General features: G+C 42.3%; 1 protein-coding gene and 1 non-coding gene across 2 annotated transcripts in view; both read right to left on the bottom strand.

Annotated features, from left to right (window-relative positions):
* The window catches only part of LOC117302924 (neurogenic locus Notch protein-like), a 28,375-nt gene extending 10,244 nt beyond the window's left edge, over nt 1–18,131 (bottom strand). Inside the window, exons 1-19 of the mRNA XM_033786911.1 lie at nt 17,855–18,131; nt 17,194–17,535; nt 16,960–17,079; nt 16,095–16,328; nt 15,298–15,453; nt 13,994–14,173; nt 12,394–12,621; nt 11,775–12,008; nt 10,451–11,140; nt 9,596–9,748; nt 8,468–8,696; nt 8,059–8,260; nt 6,801–6,960; nt 6,203–6,380; nt 5,010–5,149; nt 3,816–4,049; nt 3,118–3,221; nt 2,176–2,631; nt 359–552 (exon numbers count right to left, since the gene is read on the bottom strand). Of these exons, the coding sequence (XP_033642802.1) occupies nt 359–552; nt 2,176–2,631; nt 3,118–3,221; nt 3,816–4,049; nt 5,010–5,149; nt 6,203–6,380; nt 6,801–6,960; nt 8,059–8,260; nt 8,468–8,696; nt 9,596–9,748; nt 10,451–11,140; nt 11,775–12,008; nt 12,394–12,621; nt 13,994–14,173; nt 15,298–15,453; nt 16,095–16,328; nt 16,960–17,079; nt 17,194–17,535; nt 17,855–18,065 (4,445 nt within the window). The 5' untranslated portion in view covers nt 18,066–18,131. The remainder of the gene's footprint in view (nt 1–358; nt 553–2,175; nt 2,632–3,117; nt 3,222–3,815; nt 4,050–5,009; nt 5,150–6,202; nt 6,381–6,800; nt 6,961–8,058; nt 8,261–8,467; nt 8,697–9,595; nt 9,749–10,450; nt 11,141–11,774; nt 12,009–12,393; nt 12,622–13,993; nt 14,174–15,297; nt 15,454–16,094; nt 16,329–16,959; nt 17,080–17,193; nt 17,536–17,854) is intronic.
* Nucleotides 14,611–14,683, bottom strand: Trnan-auu. Its single transcript has one exon. It is a non-coding gene; the product is annotated as a tRNA-Asn (tRNA).
* Nucleotides 18,132–18,594: the final 463 nt, after the last annotated feature.

Below are 18,594 nucleotides of genomic sequence, written 5' to 3' on the forward strand. Positions count from 1 at the left end.
GTTGCATATCTGATCGCACTGGCCATTATTGTAGAGATCAGACTACTTTCTGCTTATGTTTTTTTATCTATGATTTGAGTTTCTCAAAGTCCCCCGTTAAATCTTAGCGACACCAAGGGCACAAACCCAACAACTCTACTGTTACACTTACTTGCAAGGAGGCAGTGTGTTCTCGCAGTCAAAGGCGTCAAACAGACACTCTTTCCTGTTGCACATCTGATCGCACTGGCCATTATTGTAGAGATCAGACTACTTTCTGCTTATGTTTTTTTATCTATGATTTGAGTTTCTCAAAGTCCCCCGTTAAATCTTAGCGACACCAAGGGCACAAACCCAACAACTCTACTGTTACACTTACTTGCAAGGAGGCAGTGTGTTCTCGCAGTCAAACGCATCAAACAGACACTCTTTCCTGTTGCAGATCTGATCGCACTGGCCGTTATTGTAGAGCTGAGAACACTTGACTGAAGTCACTGGACAGCTCTCCCACGGATCAACACCTAAGGAGCAGTCTGTACCGTCCCAGTCACATACATCAATGTTGCATTCCGCCTGTAGTAAGGATTAAAGGCAGTGGACACTATTGGTAATTACTCAAAATAATTGATGGCATAAAACCTTTCTTGGTGACGAGTAATGGGGAGAGGTTGATGGTATAAAACATTGTGAGAAACAGCTCCCTCTGAAGTGCCATAGTTTTAGAGAAAGACGTAATTTTCCACGAATTTGATTTCGAGACCTCAGATTTAGAACTTGAGGTCTCGAAATCAACCATCTATAAAACGCACACAGCTTCATGTGACAAGGGTGTTTTTTTCTTTCATTATTATCTCGCAAGTTCGATGACCGATTGAGCTCAAATTTTTCACATGTTTGTTATTTTATGCTTATGTTGAGATACACCAACTGTGAAGGCTAGTCTTTGACAATTAAAAAAGTGTGTACTGCCTTTAAATGGTCATATGTACATGTAAATGTCACCATTTCACTGGAAGGCGCAAATTCAGGATGTTGCCATCATTCCACTTTATGAGGCAGGGGTCGATTTCACAACGAGTTAGGACTCGTCTTATCTTGAGTTAGGAAGAGTAACTCGTCCTAACTTAGGATTAATCTTAAGGTCTGCATGCTACAGTGCAGGGTTGGAATTCGTCCTAAGTCTTTAGATTAGTCTTAAGTTAGGAAGAGTTTTGTGAAATCGACGGCAGAGCATTTAGCTATAAATAGACCTAAATGGGGACGGTTTTCCAAGGAGGTCAAGGGACACCCAGTCCTAAGCAGCTTAAAGGCAGTGGACACTATTGGTAATTGTCAAAGACTAGCCTTCACCGTTGGTGTATCTCAACATAAACATAAAATAACAAACCTGTGAAAATTTGAGCTCAATCGGTCATCGAACTTGCGAGATAATAATGAAGGGAAAAAACATCCTTGTCACACGAAGTTGTGTGCGTTAAGATGGTTGATTTCGAGACCTCAAGTTCTAAATCTGAGGTCTCGAAATCAAATTTGTGGAAAATTACTTCTTTCTGGAAGACTATGGCACTTCAGAGGGAGCCGTTTCTCACAATGTTTTATACTATCAACCTCTCCCCATTACTCGTCACCAAGAAAGGTTTTATGCTAATAATTATTTTGAGTAATACCCAATAGTGTCCACTGCCTTTAAGTAAGTAAGTAACTATGTTAATGTCAGTGTGCTCTGTACTTAGGCCGAGCTCCGCTCTTAAAGGCACTGCACGCCTTTTGTAATTGTCAAAGACCAGTCTTCTCACTTGGTGTATCCAAACAAATGCATCAAATAACAAACCTGTAAAAAAATTGGTCTCAATTGGTCATTCAAATTGCAAGAGAATAAAATGAAAGAAGAACACACTTGTTGCACAAGTTTGTGTGCTTTCAGATGCATAGTAAAGGCTCCAGGCCTGAAGGTCTTTATAAATTAAAGTGAGAAGTAACCTCTTTCAAAAGTAGGTTATTTCGGAGGGCGTCGTTTCTCACAAACTATCCATTGCTCATTACCAAGTAAGTTTTAATGCGGTTGTATATTTTGAATAGTTGACAAAAGTGTCCAGTGCCTTTAAGTAGGAATAAATGACACTGCTTCATGTGACAGATGAATCTGGAGAAATTTTAATGTAGTTAAAAAAAAGTTTAATTAATGTTTATACTTACATTACAGATGCCGTCTCCGCTCTTGTCTGTGCACTCTCTAGGGCAATATATCCCGATGTAGGGTGATTCTGTAGTAGTAGGCTTGACGGTCGTAGTTTCGACTACGACAACTCTCGACGTCGTCACAGGTCGGACGGTCGATGGAATCTGAATAATCGGGTCCGAACCAATTCCACCGAAGAAATCCCGATCGTACGTTTGACACCGAAGTCCGTTCCATGTTGGCGGGCACTGGCAGGCGAACGTCTCGAATAGCTTTATACATGTCCCGTCGTGATGACACGGCGCCGAGTCACACGGATCGTAAGTCTCGCAATTGAATCCGGTCATGTCAGGTGGACAGGAACACATAAAGCCGGCTTCGTTGTCATCGGTAACGTGACAAGTACCAGCGTTCTGGCATGGATTAATGTCACACATCGTCACTGGTTCCATGCAAGTCAGACCTTTGAAATCCTGTGAGGGGAAGGGGTCAAAAGAGGTCACTTAACACCCAACAATGTGTGCCTTTTTACATTGTACGCATAAATAGATTCAAAGACAAGTGGAAGACAGGATAGAATGGGGAACGCTTATTTTGTTGCTTGCTATAACTGGTTGATGATGGTCGGCTGAGGGTTTTTGAGGTAGCATCATGTGTAAATCTTTTTTATGTGGGAGTGTTGGCTCTGAAAAGAGCCGGTGTTGTCTCGACGTTTCGAACAGTGTACTCTGCTCGTCTTCAGAAAGGCTTTCTTGAGACGAGCAGAGTATGTTCGAAACGTCGAGACCACACTCTTTTCAGAGCCAACACTCCCACAAAGAAGATTATCACATAATTGAACCCGCAAGTTTACTATTTAAGTTTCTTCTTATTTATCCACACCATGCAAAGCTTCAAACTGTGTTCATAACTTTCAAACTCGGAAACAACTTTTTGTTTATTTTGAATAGAATACATACCTCTGTGCACTGGCATGTTACACCAGCACGTGTTGGTGTACAAGTGCCCCCGTTCCGACACGGGTTATCTTCACAGTGATGTACTTCAATCTCGCAGTTACGCCCTGTCAAACAAAATTACCAGTCAGAGAAACAGTTAATATCAAGCAGCAAAAATATATCTTAATAAAAAAGATGTATCCCCTAAAGGTCATCCCCTGGCTGCCGCTTCTTAAGGTTCAACTTCAAAAAAAGCCTGTAAGCATAAAACTTTGCTAAGCACGATAAGTCTTGCTCAACAGAAACTGGTTACCAGCCAAAACTCCATAAAGTTTACCTCGTTGTAACAAGTGCCCCACTCAATTTTTTGCTAAGCAAAGACATATTTACTAAGCATTTTGTTTTTGCTTCACAGCTTAATGAAATTGAGCCCTGGTTGTATTTGAAACTCGGGTGTGATCCCTGCAGCCGATTTCACAAAACGCTAGAAATAATCCTATCTCGAGTTAGGAAAGTCACTCGTCCTAACTTAGGATGAGTTCAATGCATCCTAACGTCTTTGGATACGGAACTTCACTCGTCCTAAGTCCTAAGATTAACCCTAAGTTAGGAAGAGTTTGGTGAAATCGACAGCTGGCCACACAGCAACTAAAATCTAGTTCATCTTTACATCTAGTCTTTCTAAATTGCAATTCTTTCTCAATTATTTATAAACTTACCTTCGTATCCCAGTTTACAGACACATTCGTAGTCGTTACTCTTCTGCATACAATCCAACGTTCCATTCGGGTTACACGGATCGTCTAGACATTCATTAATGTCTCCTTCGCACCGCTGACCAACGAAGCCCGGCGGACAGTCACAGATGAATGTACCCACGAGGTCTCTACATGTGCCGTTCTGGAAGCACGCCCCATCGAAGCAATCATTCAAGTTAACCTCACAGTTAACACCTGTTAATAATAATAATAGTAATGGGTTGTAGGTAGAAAACTGGAAGAAAAGTGGAAGGGACTACTACTTTGGCTTTAGTGGATCGAGGGGACTTCTTGCTATTAACGTCACTACCACGGAGTGAGTTCTTAATTGGTCTCAACTTTTCATCTAGCTTGCTCTAGTCAGGAGACTGACTTATATACCGCTCATGTCCGTCACTAAGTGACGCTCAATGTAATTTCAGCGTTCAGTATTTTCCGTTAATGTATTGTGGAGCCGAGTTTATGAAGTATGAGACCAAGGGTGATTTCACAAAGAGTTATGACTATTCTTATTACGAGTTAGGCCCGGTTCATACTTCATGTGAATGCGAAGCAAATTTGACGTGAATTTGACGTCACAACCATCCTTTTTTTTGCAGCGATATTCGCAAGTGAGTTGACCAGAGTTGAACTGCTGCGAATTTTTCATTGCGAACTTGTGACAACAACATTCGTATCGCATTCGCATTGGCATGAAGTAAGAACCTGGCTTTACTCATCCGAACATCCTAAGGTTTTTAACGTCCTAAGTTAGGACTAGTCCTAAACTCTTTGTGAAACCGACCCCAGGGCCCAATTTCATAGAGCTGCTAAGCACAACAATTTGCTTAGCATGAAATTTCTTCCTTGATAAAAACAGGATTATCAACCAAGTTTTCGTTTGTTGCATATTGCTTGTTACTGGTATTCAGCTGTTGTTTGCTTTATCCTTAAAATCACATGGAAATTCGGTTGGTAACCCTGTTTTTATCAAGGGTAAAATTTCATGCTAAGCAAATTTTTGTGCTTAGCAGCTCTATGAAATTGGCCCCAGTTCTTTTACATAGCACCATGCAATGGTTTACCAAGTACTGTGGCAGGATGTCTCTTAGGAACATAAGTAATCCAAGAACACTCTAGGATTTTTCATGACCACACTGAGAGACGCTAGCTTACCTTCACTGCCAGCGTGACATGAGCAGCTGTACATATTAATGAGGTCGTGGCAGACCCCACCATTCATGCAGGGAAAACTCTGGCATTCGTCAATGTTTATCTCGCAGTTGGGTCCGGCAAAACCAGGTACACACGAACACCTGTAAGAAAGAATTGCAATTAAAAATTAATGGTATTGATCGGGTCAAAGATTACGATGATAATAACTGACCATGAACTAATTTAAACAGGCCTGCCATCGACGTCACCAAACTCTTCCTCACAAAACTCTCACTAACCTAGGATTAATCTTACGACTTAGGACGAGTTACGTTCCGTATCCAAAGGCGTAAGATGCACTGAACCCATCCTATACATTAGGCTGGGTTACTCGTCTTAGCTCGAGATAGGATTAATCCTAGCATTTCGTAAAATCGACTGCTGGTACTTCACAGAGGCAATGGCAGTGGTGCAATATGTAGCCAATCAAACCAGGAACACCAGGGCAACCCCCTTCTCTTTAGTGCACTGGGTTATTGTACATGCATTACACAACACCTTGGACCAATGAATTTATGTCCCATCCTAAGGACGCAGCAATACTGTTTAAGTGTCACACCCGGAACTCGAACGATCAGAAACACCAGAGCTTGAGTCCAGTGTCCTTATCCACCCACTCAGCGTGCCATACAAACATCAGCAGTTACATCTGAATCTGAGGGTGCGTTCGGGTGCGTTCCCTGTGCCGACCCCCACAGTGCTCATTCAGGTGAGCCCCTGAAAAGAGCGAATCAGCTGATCATACGCCCTATTGTGGTGACGTCATGCACCTCGGGCCAGCCCCAAGTGACCAGTTCCACAAGCAGGGCACTTGGGGCTGATCGGGATGAGCCCCTGGAATGATGTAAAAGCTATTCGAACGTACCGGGGCCAGATTAACCCGGGGAAGCTAATCATATATGCACCCTAATGGAAACACCACACCAACTTATTATAAAGAAGACAATGAAGGAATTTTCAGTTTAAGACGTGAGAGGGAAACCTCTATAGGAAAAACCCATGCAGTCAGGTAAGGAGAGAAAAACCCAATCCACATGCAAGGCTCCGGTCCGGGTATCGAAACAGGGTCCACAGATTTGAAAGGCGGGGACTGAAACCACTTCGTCAACCTGGCATCAAACTGATGAAAGTGTTTATTACTAAACTCGACTCACCTGTATTGGTTTATCTCGTCATGACATGTGCCACCATTCAGGCAGGGAGCCGACGCACACTCGTATATATTAATCTCGCAGTAACTTCCCTGGTACCCCGGAATACATTGACAAACATGGCTGGCTCCCTGAGGATGGCACGTTCCGTTATGCAGACACAGGTTCTCAACATGTATACCTGATGATAGAAATACAAAGGGTTAAAAAGCAATCCTATTTAATTTGAAATAATTGTCAGACTAGTGAAACGAACATTGTGCAAAATTTCATGGCCCTGCTTACAATCACCACTCTCTGCTTACTATGCAAATGCCAAATTTCTGCGCTGGCTGTGTAAGTGAAAAACATGGTGTATGAACGAGCACAAGGAAAAATTCCATAAGCTGGAAAATACGCTTGACATAAGCGCTGAACTCCCTGCTTATGTAAGCGCCATGAAATTGGGCACTGGTCCTGTTGGCTAGTCACTGAAAAAGTTTCGGGCAAACTTTAATTATGGATCACTGCAACAGACACATTTTTGTATGTGCCTTTTTTCACCAGCATAAAAGGCATAAACAAGGACAAGAGTTTTAATTGGTTAGTCATAAAGTTTTACCTTTATCAGCGGCAGCCAATTCGCAAGAGACCTGATGGACGTCACACAGAGACCCAGTCCACCCTGATCTACACTCACAGGAATACCCATTATCATTCTGTGAGCACGTTGAGCCGTTAAAACAAGGATTGTTGTCTTCACTACACCAATCGATCCATCCCTGTATGACAACAAAAATAATCATTATAATTATGGCGTCTTAATTAGGGCTCATACCCGTCTCTCAGAGATGCACAAGGCCCTTCAACATTCGTTACTTTCCTGGAAGGTATTGTGGAGCAACGCTTTTAAAGTTATGGACCTATTCCTTTTCTAAGCATCGTGTAATGGTTTACAAGGTGCTATGGGCAATATGCAGCCAATCAAACCAGGAAAACCTTGACGAACCCCCTTCTCTTTTAGAGGTTGATATTGTCTTTGAAAAAGCCATGCGTTTGAAAAAACCTTTGGAGCACCACGGCAGCCCAGGGCTATAAACTCCCCAATTACAGCCCCCCCCCCCCCCCAAAAAAAAAAAAAGAAGGTAAGGGCAAAACAATAAAAGTATCCTAATTTTATTGATGGGCTTATAAATCCAATTAAGTCTACCAAGGGGGAGCGGTTCAACAAAGTTATTCGTGTTTAGATATAGGGGCCATCATTGCTGAAGTGCAATCTGGGGGAAATCTATGCTGGGCAGCTAAGTACTTTGCTAAGAATGCTGGGCAAACTTGTTAGTTCTGGGCAGGCCCGCCCAGCACTGCTCACCGTGGCTACAACACTTACGCTTCAGAAGACGATCAGACCATACTGATCGAAACGTCGAGTTAATCCAACGGTTCTTTTCAGAACCACCCCAACTCATTTAGAGAGTGTTATTACATGGTGTTACCGCAAACTCTTAACTTACACTTCAGAATGCACAAGATCATCATCACTGATTTAGTCAGTACAGATGATCAAAATCATCACCCACAGGTCATTAGGAATCACCAAGTAAACAAATATTCAGAGTAGACGTTAAAATTTGCATCGGGGATAAAGAACATTAATGTTTAGTTTCGAACATAGGATTCGAACTGCCTCTAGCTACCGGGCAATCTCGGTAGTCTAGTTGGTAAGACACTGCTCTAGAATTGCAAGGGTAGTGGGTTTGAATCCCACACGAGTAAATATGCCTGTGATATTTGTTCACAGGACTCGGGAAAGTACTGAGTTAACAGTGCTAACACACATCGGTGTATGGGTAAAAAACAAAAGTTACACTGTTTTAACTCACCCCACAGTTCTCTCCTACGTAACCCAGTACACAGTTGCACGTATAGTATCCATTATGATCAACACATGTAGCGCCGTTTAGGCATGGATTAGAACTACATTCATCCACCTGGTACTGGCAGTTAGGCCCGGTATAGGCTGGAGGGCAGCGACAGGTGTATTCGTTGAGTCCATCGATGCATGTACCTCCATACAAACACGAACTGTGAAGACAAAAATACAAGAAGTCTTGAACCCTGGTGCTAATTTCATAGGGCTGGTTATTGGCGATTTTTTACTTACTATCTTAGCGTTTTGTAATGAGAATCAGAGCTGTGAACATTTGCATCTTACAATCAGGGAGATTTTGTGCAACAATCAGGGAGATTTTATCAAATTTGATCATCAATAAAAACTTGTTTATTAATTACCTGTCTGTGCAGTCCATATCATTAGTCTGGCAGAACACTCCGCTGAATCCGACCTCACAGGCACATGTAAAACTATCCACGTAGTCATGACACGTTGCTCCGTTCTGGCACGGGTTCGATTCGCACTCGTTGATCTCGGTCCCGCAATTCTTGCCGGCGAACCCCGCTGCGCAATCGCAGGTGTAATCGTTGTTCTCGTCAAAACAGACTGCTCCGTTGTGACAAGGTGCTGGTTTAGGAAAAAATAGAAGGAAAAAAAAAAAAAAAACCCAGATGAACAACACGTAATACAAGAATAAGATAGACATATGTGGTGCGATCTTGCAAAACAGTTATTCGGACCTTCCTTCCTTATATTAAATCGTTGCAGTACCTGCTGCTAAAGTATAGGATTCGAACTGCGCCTAGACATCTGCTCTAGAACTGCATTTGGAGAAACATGCCAAAACAGGCCAATATACATAACATTGAGATAACGGCTACATCAGTGGTTTTCAAACTGTTATTCGTAAAATGGGCACACACAAAATGTGTATCACCCATGATTGTGTTTCTGCAAAGTTGCATTTGATGTACACAAGTTTTATGACAACAGGTTGTTCTTAAAGGCAGTGGACACTATTGGTAATTACTCAAAATAATTATCAGCAAAAAACCTCTTTTGATAACGAGTAATGGGGAGAGGTTGGTGGCATAAAACACTGTGAGAAACAGCTCCCTCTGAAGTGACGTAGTTTTTGAGACAGAAGTAATTTTCCACAAATTTGATTTTGAGACCTCAAGTTTAGAATTTGACGTCTCGAAATCAAGCATCTGAAACCACACAACTTCGTATGACAAGGGTGTTTTTTCCTTTCATTATTATCTCGCAAGTTCGATGACCGATTGAGCACAAATTTTCACAGGTTTGTTGTTTTATGCACATGTTGAGATACACCAAGTGACAACACTGGTCTTTGACAATGACCAATAGTGTCCACTGCCTTTAATTGTATTGTATTGTATTGTGTTTTTTTTTATTCCGAAACTGGAACAGACCCCATAATAACCTTGCGGAGAATAACAATATTATAATAATAAGTAAAACTTAATAAACTGAAACAGTTTTCTTGAATGCTAGCCTCTTACCTGATGCACATTCGTTAATGTTCAGGAAGCAGTCTTTCCCACCATAGCCCGGTCGACAGATACATTCATAAGAGCCAAAGGTATTATTACATTGAGCTCCGTTATGACACGGTGGATATTCACATTCGTTGATGTCACGATTGCAGTATTCACCTACAAAGCAACATAAAACCATCAGTTATTCATTCGACTCACAACTATAATAACTAATAATAGTGGTTTCTTATAAAGCGCTCATATCCGTCACTTCGTCACTCAGTGGCCCTAAAGGTGCTTCCAATCCAAAGAAACAGCGATAATGGTTAAGTGTCTTGCTCAGGGACACAAGTGTCACGACCGGGACTTGAACCCACACTCTGCTGAACAGAAACACATCAGCTTGAGTCAGAGCTATTATCCGCTCGGCCACAACACACAATAACTATTAAAAACCAACTCGACAGAAGAAGAAGACACTCATCATTTCAGAATACCAATGAAATACACTCAAAAACTGATAACGTCAACTGCTGAACAGCAGGGCAAAATCTCATAGAGCTTGCTTTAGCACAAAAACCTGCTAAGCAAAGTGAAATTATGCTTACCAGAATGAGGTTACCAGCTTAAGTACCATTTTACATGTACAAAATGTAACTGGCATCCTGCTTAATTGTGCTTAGCGGGAAAATAGTAAGAAATGTATTCTGCTGATAAGCATCTCTAAGAAATTGGCGCCCAGAGCACACTCTTCAAGTTCCCCCAGAGAGATTTGATTCACATAGTTGCATAGTTGAACTTACTCAGTTCTAGCAAAAGAGTTGGCAATACTTTTGATTTATCAGTAAATAATTTTAATTTTGTTAGCAGAAAACTTACCAGTATAGCCACTTGCACACTTGCACCGGTAACCACCATAATTCGGATACACAACACACGTAGCTCCATTCTCGCAGAGATGGTTCTCACACGGCTGAACTATGTCGTCGCATATCTCACCGGTATACGGCGGGATACACACACACTTGTACGAGTTCACGTGGTCGATACAAGTCCCGTTATTATGACATGCATTCTCAACGCAATCGTCGATGTTGATCTCGCAATTGGGACCGGTGTAACCCACTTGACATTCACACGTGAAGGAGTCCAATCCGCTGGTACATCGTCCACTGTGCTGACACGGATTGGAACTACACTCGTCGATGTCGGTGTTGCAGCGAGTGCCACCGTACCCTCTCGGACATTCGCACTCGTATTCGTTGACGCCATCTTGGCACGTACCGCCGTTTTCACACGGGTTGCTCTCGCATTCGTTGATACCCGATAAGCAGTGCGGACCGTGATATCCAGAAAGGCACGAACAGATGAAACCATTGACGTCGTCGAGGCATGTTCCGCCGTTCGCGCACGGAGTTGATTCACATTCATCGATGTTTACTTCGCAGTGTACCCCTTCATAGCCGGGTATACAGCTACATTCATAGCCGTTGATGTAATCAATGCATCTGGCCTCGTTCTGACACGGATTCGATGAGCACTCGTACACATTCACTTCACAGTTGGCTCCTAAGGAAGAAATATATCAACAGAAAATTACAATACATTAATTTTTGTATCACTTTCTAAAGTACGATTTTCATAAATTCCTAATACAGCCAGTGATGTTTGAATCAAGTTCTGTCTATTTTCTTGTGTGTTTATGAGGGTTTAGTTTCTCCAAGTTCCCTGTAAAAAAAAATATATAATATGAGGGATCTATTTACATCACAACGCTGGACGGCCACTTGAAGGTGAGGGCTACACTAAACCAATTTGGGCTTTTGACCCAAATCAACTGCCACCAGGGGCACGTTGCCAACTGCTCAGAGACTGGGGCTGAAACAGGGCTGTCCCCTACGCAGTCCATAAGATTTTAGGCACGGGTTTCATCCGTCATCATTAAGTGAAATCATGTAGAGTACTCGCTAAAGCCAGCGCGAATGCGAAGCGTATTATGACGTTACAAAGGTTGTTTTTCGCGGTGAATATATCGGAGAAATTGAGCACAGCTCAGCTATTGTGAATTTGTGATGTCAAAATTCGTATCGCATTCGATTTGCAGGAAGTATGAACCTGGCTTTACTCTGGCGAAAATACACAAAAAAATGAAAGCATTCTAGAAATAGTTGTCCACGTCGAAAAACAAAAAATAACATCTTACCTTCTGTGCCTGCAACGCAAACACATTGGTGTGTGCCGACCATGCCGATACATCTACCCCCGTTCTGACACGGCTGACCTAGACACTCATCAATGAGGTTCTGACAACGTCTTCCTTCGTATCCATCGTTGCAATCACAGATGAAACTGTTGAGGCCATCGACGCAGCGTCCGTGTAGGCACGTGTCAGCGTCGCAGTCATCGACATCATTCTCGCAGTGATCGCCAGTGTAACCTGAATGCAAGAGTTATACATTGCAATTATTAAAAACAAACTAGTAAGAAATAATACTCTATTGGTATTGGATAGGCCTGGGTGACTAGTGACATTTACTACTCGCACCTCAAATAGTTGCAACCAAACAGACAACAGCTACATGAATATTCATAAACACACCAACCCAGCAGACAGCTACATTAATATTCATACACTACACTAACCTCCGAGACAGCTCATTAAAAAACTCAGAAAGCTATACATGAATATTCATAAACACACTTACCCGGCAGACAGCTGCATGAATATTCATTAATACACTACACTAACCTCCCAGACAGCTACATGAATATTCATTAACAAACTCAGAAAGCAATACATGAATATTCATTAACACACTTACCTGGCAGACAGCTGCATAAATATTCATTCCTGCCGTCGTGGCAAGTGGCTCCGTTGACGCACGGATCCGACCGGCACTCGTCTACGTTGGTCTCGCAGTGGTCACCCTGGAACCCTTCTAGACACTGACACTCGTACATACCGATCCGATTGATGCAGATCCCATTGTTGAGGCAGTGACTGTTGGCACACTCGTCGATGTCCTCCTCACAGAATAGACCCGTATAACCTGAGGGGTAAAAGGTCGAGAGGTTAAAGGTCAGGAACCTGCGTAAATTTGTGCAACAGTTATTCTCTTATATGGGATTTGAGGCATTGCATGGTGAGGTATCAATATATATTTAGTGTGCGGTAACATGAGGTATCAATATATATTTAGTGTGCGGTAACAACACGTGTGTATCTACTTGCCAGGTAGAGTTTGTTATTTAGAGAACTGGCTTGCTATATATTTGGATTTTTCTGGAGACTACTAGCCGGGACTACTACTTATACCCCTTGGGTGGATGTTTTTGCCCATTATAAATGTCTTTATTATTATTATTATTATTATTTCATTTTATCACAGCATGCAAAAGAAAGATCTCATTTTCCTTTGTGCCGGTAACTCCTCGAGCCGGGCTACGTCCCGTAGCCTTAGATCTCAAGGGTCTTTCTCAGGATCCTCGCTGTTCCCAAAAGCGCTGCCTTCTGTAATAGATCTACCCTCACATTTGTCCCTATTTCATCTAGATGTTTCCCCAGTGCTTTGGGAATGGTGCCAAGTGCTCCAACCACCACGGGGACTACTTTTACCTTTACCTGCCAAATCTTACGAAGTTCCCTGGCCAGGTCCTGGTACTTCTCGATCTTTTCCATCTCCTTCGAAGCTACCCTTATATCACCTGGCACCGCTATGTCAATGAGATGACACATCTTCTTCGTCTTATCTAATAGCACAACATCCGGACGCCTATGTTGTATAACATGATCGGTCTGAATGTTAAAGTCCCATAGGATCTTGACCTGGTCGTTCTCTACAACTTTCTCCGGAACATGGTCGTACCATTTCGCAAGTACTTTAACACCATACTTCTTACACAGATCCCAGTGAATCACCTTGGCCAGCTTGTCATGTCTTCCTTTGTACTTCGTCTGGGCCATCTTACTGCATTCGCTAACAATATGAAATACAGTCTCCTCTGCTTTATTGCACATTCTACACATAGGAGAGACGTTTGCTTTCTCTATCCTTGCCTTCATTACATTTGTCCTTAGAGACTGGTCTTGCGCCGCAGTAATCAAGCCCTCTGTTTCCTTCTTTAGTTCTCCACTCTTTAACCAATTCCATGACTTGCTGCTGGCCACTTCCTCAGTACACCTCAAGAACCGGCCATGAAGTGGTTTGTTCCTCCAATCTTGATGTCTTTCCTCCTTCCTTTCCCTCTTGTACTCTTTCGGCCCAACTTCGGCCCAATTATTATTATTATTATTATTATTATTATTATTATTATTATTATTATTATTATTATTATTATTATTATTATTATTATTATTATTATTATTATTATTATTATTGTAGGATCTGGGTAAGCCGTTGACCTTAGACATGACAAACTAACCTCTGACACAGATGCATCGGAACAGCCCTCGCAGGTCCAAACATGTGGCGCCGTTGACACACGGATGTGATGAACATTCGTTGATGTTGAGTTCACAGCGGGTGCCACTGAAACCGGGCAGACAGTTGCACAAGTAGGAGCCAAAAATGTTGACGCAAGTTCCTCCCTGCTCACAAGGACCTGACAAGAAAGAAGGAAAAAAAGGAAAATAAATCCAACATTGATTACAGCGTGTCATAACCGAGCGGTTAAGATCCCGAATTCCAAGCTTTGCCGTTTGATAAGCAGAGTGTGGGTTCGAGTCCCGGTCGTGACACTTGCTACATAAGATTTGGGAGGTGGATTGATTGTAAAGGGGGCAACCCTGTTTTAGTCCTAGCTGGAGTAGGTGGCAGTGGCCTTTGGAATAAAACAATTGTAGCCCACACCTTGAAGTGGCCTTCAGGCCTTGCGTGTCTGGCGACTTGCATACAATATATATATATATATATATCAAACAATAAACCACAAGGGAAACTGACTGGGTACATTTTTAAAATGATTTTGGGATGAACAAACCACAAGGGAAACTGACTGGGTACATTTTTAAAATGATTTTGGGGTGAACAAAGAAAAATTGACTAGAGCGGGATTTGAACCAACGACCTCCGGTTTAATGTGCCGGCGCTCTACCAACTGAGCTATCTAGCCCTATGTTGGTGGTCTCCCAATTTTGTCAATATCTTTGTTCGGGGGGGTGCCAGTCAGAAGCCATTAAACCGCAAACTGCCGTGTAGCCAGGGATCACACCCAGGTAACGATACAACCTGGGAAGCGGCAGACAGGGGATCACCTTATATATAAATTTAAAACTACTATTGTTGTTAATGCTAACATCATTTGGTAAAGCAGCTTTTTCCAGGGGTTACAAAGTGCTACAGCCAAAAAAAATGAAAAACCAAAGAGGATATCAAACAAGTAAGGCTCCAGTAGGATTTTAAACTTTGCATGGTGGAAATACGCTATAGTAATTTGCGGTAAAGCCGTGTAATGATAATCTCTAAATGAGTTGGGGGTGGTTCTGAAAAGAACCGTTGGTGTCAACTCGACGCTGATGCTGATTAAGTACTGTTGATGCAGATTAGCTAAGTGAGGCTTAAGATACTTACATGTATCGCTTTTTAGTGGTTTTTCTTGTAATTATAAATAGCCCTACAACTATTTTTTTTTAATCTTTTAAATGTTTCGACTGTATGGGAGTATTTGAACTTACTTTTTGGGGCTCTAATAAATTATAATTGCATTGAATCAGAGGGTAAACTTACCGTAGATACACTCGTCCAAGTCGATGGAGCAGTCACTCCCCTCCAGACCCCTCGGGCATTCGCAGTCGGCTTCCCCGGTGCTAGGGTTTGTGTGACACGTTGACGTTTGGGTGCAGGGATTACTGACGCAGGCATCTTCAAGATGGCAATATATCCCTGCAAAAGAAAATCATAATAACGTAAAGATGTAGATGACAAGAATTCCTTTGAAGAAAATAGAAGCTGCTAATGAGAGAATATTCCGACTCTGGCATATTTGTGCGGTGTCATAGCCGAGCGGTTAAGAGCACCGGATTCGAGCTCTGTTGTTTGATCGGCAGAGTGTGGGTTCAAATCCCGGTCGTGACACTTGCTATGTAAAATTGGGGAGGGAGTGCTTTCTGCTCTACCAGCCAGGCTTTGGACTGATTGATACCCAAGCCTACATCCATAATGGACTGCAAAAGGGGTAACCCTGTTTCAGCCCTAGGAGTAGGTGGCAACCAACGACCTCTGGAAAAAGAAAAAAGAATTGTAGCCCACACCTTGAAGTAGCCTTCAGGGCTTGTGTGTCTGGCGACTTGCATAAAATAAAATAAAATTAAGAAAAGAAAAGATTGAGTAATGTTAACAGGAATGTGAGTGGACCCTTAAAAAAAAGAGCTCAAACACTACATGATGTAAGAATGATCGTGTAACGTCAAATGAGCGCGTCACACATTTACGCTGGTTGAATTCTGGCACCCCATTAATCCAGTAACTAGGCTTAATATCTCAATTTATTGCAGATGTACACTATTGTTGCCAGTGTTTCCTACCAGTATATCCAGTGGCGCAGACACAACTGAACTTGTCGTCGAGATCTTGGCACGTCGCTCCATTACGACACGGATTCTGCAGGCATGAGTTGATGTTGAGTTGGCAATTCTTTCCTTCCCACCCGTACACGCACAGACATTCGTAATCGCCGTCCACATTCCGGCATGTAGCTCCGTTAATACAGAGATTCTGCTGCTCACTACACTCATCTATGTCTGTTTGGCAGTACTGGCCTGTATCATTAAAACAAAACCAAAAATAATAATAATATTGAATATTCATATTGCCGTCAACAAAAATCGAACAGAGAAGGTCAATTTGGTGGCCACTGCTACAGGAGCAAAGACGAACCATAGTCCAAAATTGTTCTGTGGACCCCCTAAGCATTGGAAGAGGCAACCTGGTAGACCTGCACTAACGTACAATGACATTCTCAAAATGGATACGGATCTGGAATCAGCAGATTTCAAGTCGGCAATGGGGGACAGAAAGGAATGGGGAATCATCGTGATTCAAGGACATTACTTGACTTAAGCAAGTAAGCGAGCAAGCCTTTATATTGTGCAGTATCCACCTACGTAATAAGGTGCTCAAAGCGCGTGAAAAGAAAAATAGCATCAATATAGAAAGATGAAGAGGGACCAGTAAGATGAAGTGAGAGAAAAGAAAGAAAAGACTACTGAAAAGCTGTTTGAAACAAAACGAAATTTCAATCCGTCTTTAAATGTGTCCGCGGTGCTACAATCCCGAATGTGTGAGTTGAGTAAACTTTTGCTCAGCAGAGAAAAAATTACAAGCAGTATTTTTCTGCTGAACAGCTTTGATGAAATTGGTCCCCGAATAAGTGAAATGAAACATACATACCTGTGTATCCGGAGTCACACTCACATGTGTACATGTCCACGCCATCAACACAGCCGCCGTGAAAGCAACCGTGGTCGACGCAATTATCAATATCAGTCTGACAGTGGTATCCAGTATAACCTAACCAAAGGAAACAATGTCAGTATATCATGTATCCATCTTTTCTAACAAGTAATTACGTTCAATTATTGTTATTCTCAAAATAAAATTCTACTGATTTGAGGAAACTCTTACCTGCAAGACATGAGCATTCGTAGTTATACTGTCCAGACAGACGGATGCACATCCCTTCATGTAAGCACGGGCTCGGCTGGCACGGTACGAAGATAGATTCGCATCTCCTACCGGTGTAGTCTACCGGGCATCGGCATACGAAGGTCCCGATCTGATTCATGCACGTTCCGCCGTTGTTACACTGCAGTGGGTTCTCTGTGCACTCGTTGATATCAGTGGTGCAGTTCGGACCGCGGTAGAACTCTGTACAGGTGCATGTGTAGCCAGTGGCGTGCGTGTTACACGTTGCTCCGTTCTGACACGAGTTACCCACACAGTAATCAATCATACTACAATTGTCACCTGTGCATAAATTAAAGAACTTTTAGAGAACTTTGCATAGCGAGAACCCTGTAATTAGATTGAAGAAGAGTTCAATCAAGGCTATCAGCTGTGGATTTCACCAAACCCTACCTAACTAAGGAATAATCTTAGGACTTAGGATGAGTTAAGTTCCGTATCCATAGACGTTAGGATGCATTGAACTTATCCTAAGTTAGGATGAGTTACTCATCTTAACTCGAGATAGGATTAATCCTAGCGTTTCGTGAAACTGGCTGTAGGGGTCGGAAAGATACCTTACGTAGATCCAATCCCCTAGGGTATAGGTTGTCCAACTTACCTGTAAAGCCAGCTTTACATGCGCATGTGTACTCGGTCAGCGAGTCCGGCAGTAGATTACATCGCCCCTGGTTCAGACAAAGGTTCTCGTTCTGGCACACATTGTCGACCTGAAGCTCACACACAGAGTTCCCCCATTGGATGGAACATTCGCATCTGAAGATTGGGTCGCCAGTACCCTGGAATTCCACGACGCATGTTCCCCCGTTCATACAGGGGAGCGCGTTGCAGGGGTCAGTATATTGGCAGCGGTCTCCGACATGACTACTGGGGCATCTGGAATGAGAGAAACAAAACGTGGAACTTTTTTTTTTTGGCATCGTGGATAAAGAATATAATTTGTTTTAACCTTTAAAACGATGTGTATTGAGCACTGTATACACAGTACTCTCCTGAGTTCTGTGAAGAGAAGGAAAAAGCAATGAAATCGTCGCCAGTGTTTCTTTATTCCCTCATTTCTATTTCAATAACAAATTCTTTGGTATCCTGGACCTAATTTCATAGGGATGCTTAAAAAGCAGAAAATATTGCTACACGATGTTTTTTATAAAGAAACTCAAAACAATGTAGCTATGATAATGCGGAAAAAGGGGAGTTCATCATGTTGCACAACAAATGTGTTCGCTCTGCAATTACAAAGAGGAAATTTTAAAAAGAAGGGAAAGAGACTATAGACATACTGTAATTTACAAATCCCTTCATTTTAAACTTTAGATCTCTGATTAGATGGAAGTTTCTTAG

This window comes from Asterias rubens, chromosome 19 (genome assembly GCF_902459465.1).
Source record: "Asterias rubens chromosome 19, eAstRub1.3, whole genome shotgun sequence".
Lineage (NCBI taxonomy): Eukaryota > Metazoa > Echinodermata > Asteroidea > Forcipulatida > Asteriidae > Asterias > Asterias rubens.